General features: G+C 38.9%; 1 protein-coding gene across 1 annotated transcript in view; it reads left to right on the forward strand.

The window, feature by feature from the left end:
• Window positions 1-1,080: 1,080 nt before the first annotated feature.
• MLYCD (malonyl-CoA decarboxylase) overlaps window positions 1,081-12,744 on the forward strand; it is a 36,170-nt gene continuing 24,506 nt past the window's right edge. The window contains exon 1 of the mRNA XM_074209754.1: window positions 1,081-1,651. Coding sequence (XP_074065855.1) covers window positions 1,103-1,651 — 549 coding nt within the window. The 5' untranslated portion in view covers window positions 1,081-1,102. The remainder of the gene's footprint in view (window positions 1,652-12,744) is intronic.

Below are 12,744 nucleotides of genomic sequence, written 5' to 3' on the forward strand. Positions count from 1 at the left end.
TCAAGGAATCATACAAGACAGGTCATTGAACCCATCTACCACCTGAGACACGCAAGCTTTTTAATGTCTCCAGAATTTCATCCAGCCTGAATAGGAAATCTGAGGTGATAGAAAACTCATTATTCATTTACTAGTGAGTGACTTTAAATATTGGATAGTTTCTCCTTATTTTACACTGAAATGGAATAAAGGAAAGAGCAATGACTTTGGAGACAGAGACGCAGTCTCATTTTTGTCTTTGTATCCTCAGCATCTAGCACAGCAGGGTGCATCGGAGGCTCTTAAAGATATTTGTTAGCGGGGACATGTCTCCTCTTCCAGCCTTCCCTAACACAAAGAAAAAGAAGATCTAACCAGATTCTAAAATTTTACCAGGAAACTTCCAGCTGGCTAACTGGATGGATTGTGTTGAGACCGAAGCCGGAAAGTCTTGGTTTCAAATCCCACCTCAAACGCGCACTAGTCATGGATGAGCCTGGGCAGGTCACTTAACTTCTCTCTGCTGTAAAAAAAAAAAAAAAAAAAAAAAAATGCCCTGAGACTGGCAAAGGTCTGAGCCGGGCACCTGTAGGTGCTTACTGAGTAAGGAACTGTTCCCTCCTGTCATTCCTCGGGGGCCGCGGTCCTTGGGAAAGAAGGGGACCCCGGGGGTCGGGGCAGAGACCAGAAGCCCAGACAAGTCGGAATGCAGCCTTCCCGGGCTGAGAGAAGGTCGGACCAGGCTGGAGGAGGCTGCCCCTGCCCCGTGCCCCCTGCTGTGCCCCCCCCCCCCCCCCCGCGGACAGAACAAAGTGCCACGCCTTCCAGTTTCCAATCAGGCTCACTTCCGCCCACAGCCTCGCAGCTCCCGCAAAGCCCGAAGTCCCGGCCCGGCCCTTTGCCAGTCTGGGCGCCCACAGCCATCCAGGGTCAAGTTTCCCCGAGTGCGACCTTTGGCCACACTGGGCGTACCGCCACGTGCCTGCCTTTCTGATTGGCCGCTGCTTTACCCGCCCCCGAGTTCAGCCAATAGGCGGGCCGGGCGCTGCTGGAGGATTCCCGGAAGCGCGGGGCAGTGGCGGCGGCGCGAGTCCCCAACAGCTGTCCCCGGGGGCCCGGCGCCATGAGAGGCCTGGGGCCCGGCCTGACAGCGCAAGGACTCCTGCGGCTCCGCTCCCGGCTTCCTCCCCGGCCCCGGCCCCGGCGGCTCGGGGCCCCCGGAGCGACGCTGGAGAGGGCCATGGACGAACTGCTGGGCCGCACCGTGCCGCCGGCCCCGGCCTACGAGCTCCGGGAGAAGACGCCGGCCCCCGCCGAGGGGCAGTGTGCGGACTTCATGCGGTTCTACGGCAGCCTGGAGGGCGCGAGCCAGCGGGCCGAGCTCCTGAGCCGCCTGGCGGGCAGCTTCGGCGTGGATCACGGGCTGGTGGCCGAGCACAGCGCGGGGGTGCTGCGCGTAGGGGCGGCGGTCGGGGCCGCGGCGCCCGCCCCGCGGGAGCCCGGCGCGCTCCTCCACGCGGAGGACCGGCTCCGCCACGCGCTGGTGCCGCGCTACCGCGGCCTCTTCCAGCACATCAGCAAGCTGGAAGGCGGAGTGCGCTTCCTGGTGCGGCTGCGCGCGGACCTGCTGGAGGCGCAGACCCTGAGGATGGCCGAGGGGCCGCACGTCCGGGTAAGGCAGGACGCCGAGCCCGCCCGCCGCCGCGGCTCAAGGTCAGGGCGAGCACCCGGGCCCTCCCGTAGTCCGCGCTCGGTCCCGGGAGCGCAGGAGGGCCCGCCCCCTGCGCGGGAAACAGTACCCACAGTCTTTAAGCACCTGTGTTCACGCACGAGCCGGGCTCCCCCGAGGCAGAGGCCTTTATGGGTTTCCTTCATGGCTAAGAGTGACACAAGCCTGTCATCGTGGGCCTCACAGGGCAGGGAAGGAAGCAGGCGGGAAACACTTGCCCTTTCACAGGTAGCCTCCTGGCATCCGCACCAGCTCTTGTGCTCTGTGTGCCCTGATGATATTTGGCCTTTGTTTTCGAAGAAAGTGTCTTTGAGGGAGGAGTTGGATTCGAGTGAGGAGGAGTGCTGTCACCAGCCTCACTTTCTGCCCAGGGGCCTTCTGAGTCCAGGGCACAGATTTGTATCAGGACCACTAGAGATGGCCCTGGATGTGAGGCAGGCAGATTGAGTGACTTGCCCAAGGTCGCACAGCAGGTTAGTGTCCACAAGCCCTCCCGACTTGAGAGCTGGGGCTCTACCCATTGCCATCTAGCTGCCCATGGATTATAATGTATAGTAATGTAAAGAACAGTGAAATGAATTTTTAATCAGCCACCAATAGTGGAATAGTTGATTCAAGTAAGCATTTGTTAAGTTCCTTCTCTATGACATGTTCTGTTACCTGTAACCCCATTTTTTTTTTACCAAAAACACTGGAATGGTTTGGTTTTTTTTCCTTCAACTCATTTCTCAGACAAGAAAACTAAGGCAAACAGGGTTAAGATTCATATCCTTTGACTGGATTTATACTCAGGTCTTCCTGACCCCAGGCCTGGATTTCAATCCATTGAGCCATCTATTTTTGAGACAATCATGATGCTCAACACTAGGAACACAAAGCCAAAAAAACCCAAAACGTTCTGCTTACAAGGAGTTTATCTTTTGGAAGGAAACAGCATATTCAACATACAAAAGTATATGAGTAGAAGCAGTAATTTACAGGAGATTCTAATAGCTGGGGTATGGGGGTTGAGGATCTCAGAGTAGAGGAGCCAAGGAAAAGACAGTGAAGATGAAGTATATTCCAGGCATGAGAAGAGAACCTAAACAAAGACCTGGAAATGATCTTTAAGAGCCCTGAGGAATAGATAGATATCAAACTTTTTTGTTGGATAAGTTCTTTACTGAGGAAACTCCTTCTACCAATGCAGTTCAGTCTCTTCTTGGCAACTTAGAATCATATAGAGTGGCCTAAAACACTGATAAGTTAAGGACATTTCCCAGGGTCATATAGCATATGTGTCATAAGCAGGATTTTAACTACGATCCCTGACTGCCAGGTCAGCCCTCTCTGGATCCACTAGGTCAAACTGCTGCTCAAGATTCCTGACATTTCTCCATGTTGGAGGTCCCTGTGGTGTAACAGAACCCAAGAACAAGAACTTCCAGAAATGATGCAGAGGTATGACGCAAATAGGTTGTGTGACATTGGGCAAATCACCTCTCATGGACCTTATTTTTTTCAGCTCTAAATAATTTTTTTCAAATGTAAATAAGAGAACTAGACTAGATAATCTTAAGGACCCTTGGGACACATTCTACAATGTTGAACTTTATTATACCAGCCACAGTGATATTATGGACAGAAAAACTGTAGACTCTGGGTTCAAGTCCCATCTCTGATATAATGTCCATGTGACCCTGGGCATATTACTTAACCTCTCAGTGCACTAGGCAACTCTTTAAAACTAGAAGTTCTGGAGAAGGTATCAACCTACTTGGTAGGGGGAATTTTCCTTGTCCAGGAGCAATAGTGGCAGTTAAATAAATGCTTGTTAGCTTGAATAATTTTTGCTTTTCTTTCTGGGAAAAGATGGCATCACTTAAACAAGAATCACTTAGCTGATCAGAGCAAGTCTTTATTAGTGCTAGTTATGAAAGAAGCCATTGCCTGCACCTTTTGACCAAGGTAGAATGACATTAATTTTTTAAACTATTGGCAGTGTGTTTTTAGCAAATGTATATAGCTCATATGCTCCCACCTTTGAGAGTCTGTGTGATGTAATGAAAACAGTATTAGATGTCAATCAGAGGTGTTCAGAGTCACCACTCAGTCACTTATTTGATATATAGCCTTAAAAAAACTACTTCATTTTCTGATCCCCAGTTTGTGTAGTAAAATGGGGATACACACACACACACACACATATCTCACAAGACAGTTAAGGTAGTCACACAAAAATGATGTCTAAATAAAACCAAATGAAATATTTATATTATTCTTGGTAAGGTGTGCTTGGCCTTTTATTTGCAGTTGAATAACAAACATGCCTTTGTAAGGCATCTTACTAATATGCTGAAAATGTTTACCCGGAACTCTTTATTGTATTACTTTTATTTGTCTCCAGATTTTGAGTTCCATAAAATTGTAACAAGCCTATAAGTTAAGGAGTGGTTGTCAGTTACAAAATGACAAACATGACAGATGACTGACATGTTAATACTGATAGATTTTTAGCTTCCTAATATTTCGCTTCAGCTTTCAATTCCTAGCCTACCTAAAACCTACAATTTCTAATTCTGCCAGTGTCAACTTGTTCCTTCCTATGAAGTTGAGAACAAAAGTTAAAGGCAAGAATTTAAATCTCTAGACTATCTTCTATCAAAGCTTTGCTGTAGCAGAAAAGGGCTTACAGTACATGGGTACCTATTTTGAACCTGCTCCTGTAATCCTGCACACTCCCTTGAGTTCCTTCCTCTGAATGAGGGTTTTTATTTGGAATTATGTGAAGGTGGATATTTCTCTGGAATCATGTGTAGAAATTTGTGCCTCAGTTCTCATTGTTTCTAGGTGTATACAGAGAAGGTGCCTGGATCTGTACAGATCTAAAAGATGACTTCTTTATATATAGTATAATGCCATCTTCATAAAATTTTCCTCTTGTAAAAAATGGAATGTGGGGAGAGAAATCAAGTTTTTTATCATTATATTAATTATATTACATTACATTATTTCATATCATATCATATATTACTAAAACTTCCTAAGGCACATTGCTTAAGTCTCTAACTTAGAAGAAAGTACAATGTTACTAAGTTCTCTGAAACTCTACATCATTACTCTCTTGTTCAAAACCCTTTACTGACTTTCCAATATTTCCTTCTTCCTCAAATTACTCAGTTTAGTATTTGGGATTTGCAACAATCTGTCCACACACTCCATTTCTAGCATTATTTTGCACAGTAAGTCTGTGGCCAGCCAAACTGATCATCAGCTCATTATCCCCTGAAAATTTTCCTATAAAAAGTTCATTCACTGGCCAATATTTTGATTTCCATTTTCTCTCTCTTCTAATTCATCGTTCACATTATTATAAGAATAATCTTTTTTAATTCAGATAATTAGTAATGTTATTTTTCTGCTCAAAATTCTTCATAGAATTCCTGATTCCTGCTCAATAAAATTTAGCCTTGTCGTTGCACTCAAGATCATTGCATGTTCTGCAATTACCTGGTCTCTCCAGATTTTGGCCTTTTCCACTTCTCCAGCTCTTATACTAATCCTCATGCTGTTCCCTGTGCTTAGAAAGCCTTCCCTTCCCCTTCCCCACTAATACTCCCCCCCCAAAAAAATCCCCGCCAGCTACTGTGAATTTATTCCATTGGAAATATTCTCACCAGAACCCTCTTTAATCTTTTAATGATAATTCAAGGGAACTTGACTATTTGACTTGTCAGGCACTCAGCAGATTATGAGCAATAAACGAGATGATATTAATGGACAGTGAGAAGGAACCATTGCCACTTCTTACATGGCTCATGGCCTGATTTTGAGATCAGGAAAAATCTGGCAGTCTAGGACCATATAATGCTGCAGCAAACTCTTAAAGTTATATAATAGAGGTCTTGAGGGTCAATTGACTTGATAATTGATGGTTACAGTGCTAAACTCTGGAAAAAACCTTGGTTTAGATTTAGTATACCATTTTAAATGATTTTAGAGAGATTCTCAGAATTGGCTAAAATAAAAGTTTATCATTTGATGACAAATAAGGGATAGGAAGGATAACACTTAAAATTCATTTTCCCACAGTGCTAGAAAAAATGGTATACTGAATTTATCCACTCTGCATGCCCTGCTCCCTCCCTTCAAATAGAAAACCCAACAAATTAACATTTCTTTAAAGGAAAACATGACACCTGTGGACATGATGACATTGTGGCTTAAGTGATGGAAAGATTTGCTTTGGAAAATCTGGTGGATCCATTACAGGGTTTTACATAACAGCTCATGCCTAGAGTACCCACCTTCCTCATCTACACAGCTATCTCCTGTTAAGGCTTAATTCAGCTTTCAGTTTCCACTTCCCACAAGATGCTGACACTTCCTCTTTCTCCTGGTTATTAAGTTTTCTCCTTCAACCCACAAAATAACAATCATAATAGCAGAAATTTAAATTTAAATAGCATCTTAAGTTTGCAAAGCACTTTGCTTACATCTCATATTTATTTTTTAATAACTATTTTGGGTACTATCCTCCCCCCCATTTTAGCTCCATTTTTTTATCTTTAGCCCTAATTTAGTGCTAGTAGGTGTTTAATAAATGTGTATTGAGGGCAGCTAGGTGGCACCTTGGAGTCAGGAGGACCTGAATTCAAATTTGACATGTAATAATTACCTAACTTTGTGACCTTGGGCAAGTCACTTATTCCCATTGCCTTGCAAAAAAGACAAAAACAAAACTGTGTTGAATTAGAATAAATTTTGAATTGTCCCTGCTCTCACTTTTTAGCTCAAAATCTATTGACTATTCTTAAGAATAAACGACAGCTTTATTATAATATAGACTTCTATATAATTTGTACAGAATTTATGAAAAGATAGATCTATTTTAGACCCATACTAAAAGAAAATAGTATGGCATAGTGGAAAGAACATTTTTGGTGTAAAAGTCCTGGTTTAAATTCCATCTCTGATACTACCTATGTGAACTTAGGCAAGTCATTTCACTTCTCTGGGCCTCTGTTTCCTCATCTATAAAATGAAGGGGTTGGATGGGATAATCTCTGAGATCATTTCCATATCAGAGATGATCCTACTAGACATACCTGGTAATTGATACTATTTTGCTTATAAGATTACTTTGTGTCATCATAGTACTCTGAATCGCATTTCTTCTATTTACTGTGTAGTTTACAAATCACTTACCCTCTGCAAATTTCCTGGTCTATAAAGTGAGGAGGTTGGGCAGCTATCCTAATTCAAGATCTTCTCAGCTCCTAATGACCTTCCCAGTCTGTTTTTCCCCCCTCCTCTCTAATCTATTTCATATTTTTGCTGAAATACTTTTCACAATGTAATCTTTGATCAAAACCTTTAGGTGGGTTCCCATTTCTTAAGGTTATAGTAAAATTAAAAACTCATGGTTCTAGACATTCATAATTTGACTTCAATCATTTGCTTCCTTTGTACATTCTTCTTTATGGTTTAGTTGGACAACTCATCCTCTCCTTTCCGATCCTGTTAGGTCAGAGATGTCATATGTGTTGTTTCCTCTGTCTCAAATGATGTATATAGCTTCCTATGTTTGTCACCTTTCCCTCACAAAAAAAAATCTTACCTCTTTGTGTTGAAATCCCTTCAGTGCATTGAGACTCAATTCCAGGAAACCTGCCAGAAATGACCTCACCCTCAAATTTCTTACAGTACTTGGTCTTGGTCTAGCACTTTATTTTGTATTTTTCCTATTATGGTATCACTAATTTTTTGAAATTTCTTCTTTATATTTGAGTAATTTATATGTATATTTTGTAGATTGTGAATTCCTTGAGACAAAGAATAAAAAAAGACTTGATGAATTTATTCAGCTCTTTTCTCAAAATAGGCTTGTTTTATTGCAATTATCACTGTTGGAAGAGCCTCTATCCTGGAGTTCAGAGAATTTAGGGACTTTTGTAAATAAGATGTATATTTTTTCCAGGGTGTGAATCTTATATTGCACTAAATCACTTAGCACTAGGGTGTACATATGTTAGAAATTGGCCTCAGACTTCATGCATCAACACAAATATAATATTTTTGATTGGACCAAAGATATTTTGGAATTTGGGGCCTAATTCATTTTACGTTATGCTTACTTGCAGCTTTTGTAAAGGGAAGGGTTATGTATATGTATATATATGTATATATGTATGTATATATATGTATATATACATATATATGTATATATATATGTATATATATTATGTATATATATATTTTTTTTTGATGTTGAAAAGGTGGGTAAGATGTGTTTAAAACAAAATTTGTGTCCTTTTGCCAAAAATATTTTTCATATTAAAATGGAATATTATGTTTTATTTAGAAGGTATGAAATATGCCTAGTAATTTGACTTTTGGAGAGGGAAAGTCATATTTTATTAAGCCTTGGATGTCATCGACTGTCTATATTTTTAAAAGGGGGAAAAAACTTGCATTTTATCAGATGATGACTCAGAGATAGGATCCAAGTATTCAGGTGGATGAATCAGTATCATTTTGGGGGATGTTTCCAAATGTTCAAGTTTTATATTGGGGGGGGGGGGAAGTGAGATAATTACAAAGGAGTAGAAGAATCAGGAAGTTAAATATCTTAACAGGGTAAGAAAGGACTAATATTTATAAAAACACAGATACAATAAAAAAGACTAATTTATGTGATTATATGCATAGAGATTGTCCTTTGCTGTGATCAGCAGGTATTTTGGAATCTGATGTTCTTTGTGAAAGATTTCTCTTCAAATTCTGACTGATGTTATGACTAAAAAGCAGTATTCCTAACTGTTCCTTCTTTATACAATGAATGGAGTATCTACTCTCTTTCAGCTCTTTTCATTATTTTATTCCATTCCTTAGATCAAATTTTTATAATTGTAAGAGACCTCACAGATCACATAGCTCAAATCCATCATTTTAAAGATAAGGCCCATCCAGGGTATGCCCACAGTCTTGTAACTAGTCACTAGCCTACTCAGGTTTGCTAAAGTCCAGTCATTTCCCATTTTTGTCTACTTGCTATTTATTTATTCATTCATTCATTCATTTGTTTGTTTGTTTGTTTTCCCAATTATATGCAAAAATTGTTGTCAGCAATCATTTTTGGTAAAATTTTGAGTTGCATATTTTTATCTCTGTCTCTTCCCTCTCCCCCTCCTCCTGACAGCAATTTAATATACATCTATAACTCCATCAAACAGAGTTCCATATTAATCATGTTGTGAAAGAAAAAAATCACAACAAAAAAGGGGGAAAAACCATTAGAGGGGGGAAAAGGCATAAAAAAAATTTAAAAATTGAAACCAGTAATTACACTTTGGTCTCAATTCAGGCCCCATAGTAACTCCTCTGTATATGGATTGTATTTTTCCGTCACAAGTACTTTAAAATTGTCTTTGATTATTGCACTTGCTGAGAGGAGCAATTCCATTATAGTTAATCATCACACAATATTGCTGTTAATGTGCATAATGTTCTTCTGGTTCTACTCATGTCACTTAGCATCGACCAGTGTTCATGCAAATCTTTCCAGGCTTTTCTGAAGTCCTTCTTCATGATTTTTTTACAGAGCAATAATATTCCATCACATTCATATAACAAAGTTTATTCAGTTATTCCCTAATTGATGGATTTCCCCTCAATTTCCATTTCTTTTCCACTGCAAAAAGAGTTACTATAAATATTTTTTATGATGGAAATTTTTACCCTTTTTTGTGCTCTCTTTGGGATACAGACTAGTAGTGGTATTGCTGGATCAATAGTTCCAAATTGCTCTCCAGAAAAGAGCACAGGATTATCAAACTTAGATTATTTGTGATCTGTGTCATTAGAGGAAACCTTGAAATTGATTATCAAGGATGGATTCGTTTGCATGTGTGTAGTCATTCATCACCCACTCTATTAGGTCTGTGTTCTCAAATAATGGTATTTTTAAATTGTTTCATCTCTTAAAAGCACAGTGTATTTAGATGTTTTTGTAAATTTTCCCTTGGATTAACATTTTAACAGCTTTAACCAAATAATAAGTTGGAATCTTGCTCATTTGGATGTTCCTGAATAGATATTCAGATTTAGATCTATTGGAGAAATCAAACAGCTGACAGCTATAGGTCTGATATGAGTGTACAGGTTGGTGGAGCTGGAACAGAATTTTACTTATCCAATTTTGCCTAGGGAAAAATCTCTTTTTCTGGGGGTCCAAGAACTTTAAAAACATAACTGTTTCAACGTAATTGGTTTCTTTCATGGGACTCTGTATTCTATTTTATGTATAAAAACACGTTATTCTGAGAGGGGATTCATATGTGTCATTAGACTATCAGAGTGGTCCATGACACAAAGAAAGGTTAAGAACCTCTGCTTTGGAGCCTCAAGGCCTAAAGTAGATAGATTTTTTCTTTTTCCTTTCATAGGAAAGAGCTTTTTATATTTCACATGAGCATTAAATGGATCAAAATAAGACATCTAATCCCTTTGCATATACACAAAGCAATGGAAAAGTTAAGGCTTTAATTGGAATTTCACTTATACAAAAGAATCAATTTACTCTGGTGTTGTGTGTTAGTGGATTTAACTAGGCTGAAATGATTTCAAGTACAAAACTGATTACTAATTTTTTCTCAAAATCAGTTCTGAATCAGACTAAGTACTGAGAGAATTTTCACTAGAAGATTAGACACAGTTAAAAATACACAAAGGAGGAAGAAACCTTAGAGGCTAGCTAGCTTGATTCCCTTGTTTTGTGGATGAGGAAACTGAGGTCCCTGGCAGGTCTTAAATGATGTTACAAGGATTATATAGATAGGTAGAATTTAAGCCTAGTTCCTCTGATTCCAGGGAGCGTTCTTTCCACTGGTTGTTTTGTCCATTGCAACTGATATAAATTTTAAAATGACATTCAATCTTGGTTTGACCTCCTCCTCCTACAAAGAACAAAAAAGTAGGCAGGAAGTACCATGAATCTAAATAATCAAGACTAATAATTAGCATTTATGTAGCACTTTTAAGTTTTCCACAGTACTTTGCATTGTATGTGAAGGGAACAGAGGATTTATTTGTTAAGTACCTACTATTAAGTGCCTACTCTTTGCTAAGTACTTGTTAAATATTATCTCATGAATGTGAGGGTCCCTCTAAAGCAAAAAAAAGAAAATGGTCATTCATCCAAATCTTTTCATCCTGTGCAACTTTTATCCATGATCTTTCATAAATCTTTCATGGAAGAGTCTTCATCAAGATGATTTTTTGATATTTTAGGAATTCTATCAGCTAGACATAGAGCAAAATATTTTATCATGCACATTAAATTGGATAAATTTAATTGATCAACTGTTAAATTATTTCTTAATATTTTACTTTAATATAATGGATTCAAATAAAGACAATTTAGTAACTGAATAGAAACTATAATCGCTTTTATCTTTTAGTTTATTTGTAATAACTTGTCTTCTGAGTGCCAAATTCATGCTTTTGAGGGTCTAACTCCAAAAGTGCAACAGCACAGACTAGAAGTGGATAAAGCTCACTGCATACTACTGCAAGGGTGTATAAAACTGCCTAGGAATCAAGACAATCATAGAGTAATAATTTTCTATATTTAATCATTTACTCCAATTACTATTTTAACATCAAAGTAGTATCTCCAAATCATGGAGAATTGATGTAGTTATTTCCAAATTTCATGTTCTTAACTATATAAACTATAACTAATCTCAAATTGAAGATTTATAAATATTGTTATAATAATGACAATTGGAGTCATCACATAAGAAACTCTAACAATAGAATTCTGGATGTACTAAGTAAGGAAGTATAAATAGCTTTAAATTAAAAAAACTAAGCTGAACAGGGGACCAAGACCTTTGCAGAGGTGATCTGTGTTAACACAAACATAATTTTGAAAATAATCAATTTTCAATACACAGGATGTCCCAAAAATCTTAGTGTGATATTTGATAGCTGAGATGATTCCAAATGATTTGAAAAAATCATAAACTTTATTCCACCCAAAAGTAACAACAAAGAAAATATCAATAATTATTAACCTATATACTAACATTCTTTAAAAAAAAAAAAGATAGGGGCAGCTAGGTGGTGCAGTGGATAAAGCACTGACCCTGGAGTCAGGAGTACCTGGGTTCAAATCCAGTCTCAGACACTTGATAATTACCTAGCTATGTGGCCTTGGGCAATCCACTTAACCCCATTTGCCTGTCAAAAACATAAAAAAAAGATAATCATGCATCATGAAAAAATTGATGAAGGTTTGGGAAAGAAACTGACATGGCTTTCCAATCATATATTTATAGTCACACCGTTGCCTGATAAGGATAACAGGATCTCACTGTGCTTGTGTTTTAAAAGACTTTAAAAGGATGTTAATTCAGAAGAGCAAAATGGAGCCTTAAAACTTTTCTTCCAACAAGTTTGGAGGAAACTACACATAACAAAATTATGAAACATTTAAAATTAAAATTTAAAATTTAATTAAAATTTAAATTAGGAAACATTCAAAATAAATTCTTTTGTTTTGTATCTATCTGATTTTCACTATCAAGTGAGGTATTAAAGGTAACTGCACAAAGGGGCAAGTAGATGGTATAGTGAATAGAATACCTGAACTGCAGTCAAAAAAAGCTGAGCTCAGATGTGACCTCAGAGTAGCTATATATCCCTCAGCAAGTCATTTAAATCTGTTTGCCTTAGTTTCCTCATTTATACAATAAGCTGGGAAAGGAAATGTCAAACTATTCTAGTATCTTTGACAAGAAAATCCCAAATGGGATCACAAAGTTGCAAGAAACTAAAATGACTGAACAGAAACCTGTGCAAAGATGTTTGCCACTATCATGGAAATCCCTTGCAGAAATCCAAAAGGAAAGGTCTATTTCTATATATGTGTGGTAAGGTCCTAAAGATGTTTCTATTTCCAAGTACTATGGCAGTATTCTGACTATATCAGCCTCAATTTTGTACAGTTTCATAAATGAGATCTATAACTATCTAAAAGAATTTGGCCTATC

This window comes from Macrotis lagotis, chromosome 1, assembly GCF_037893015.1.
Source record: "Macrotis lagotis isolate mMagLag1 chromosome 1, bilby.v1.9.chrom.fasta, whole genome shotgun sequence".
Lineage (NCBI taxonomy): Eukaryota > Metazoa > Chordata > Mammalia > Peramelemorphia > Peramelidae > Macrotis > Macrotis lagotis.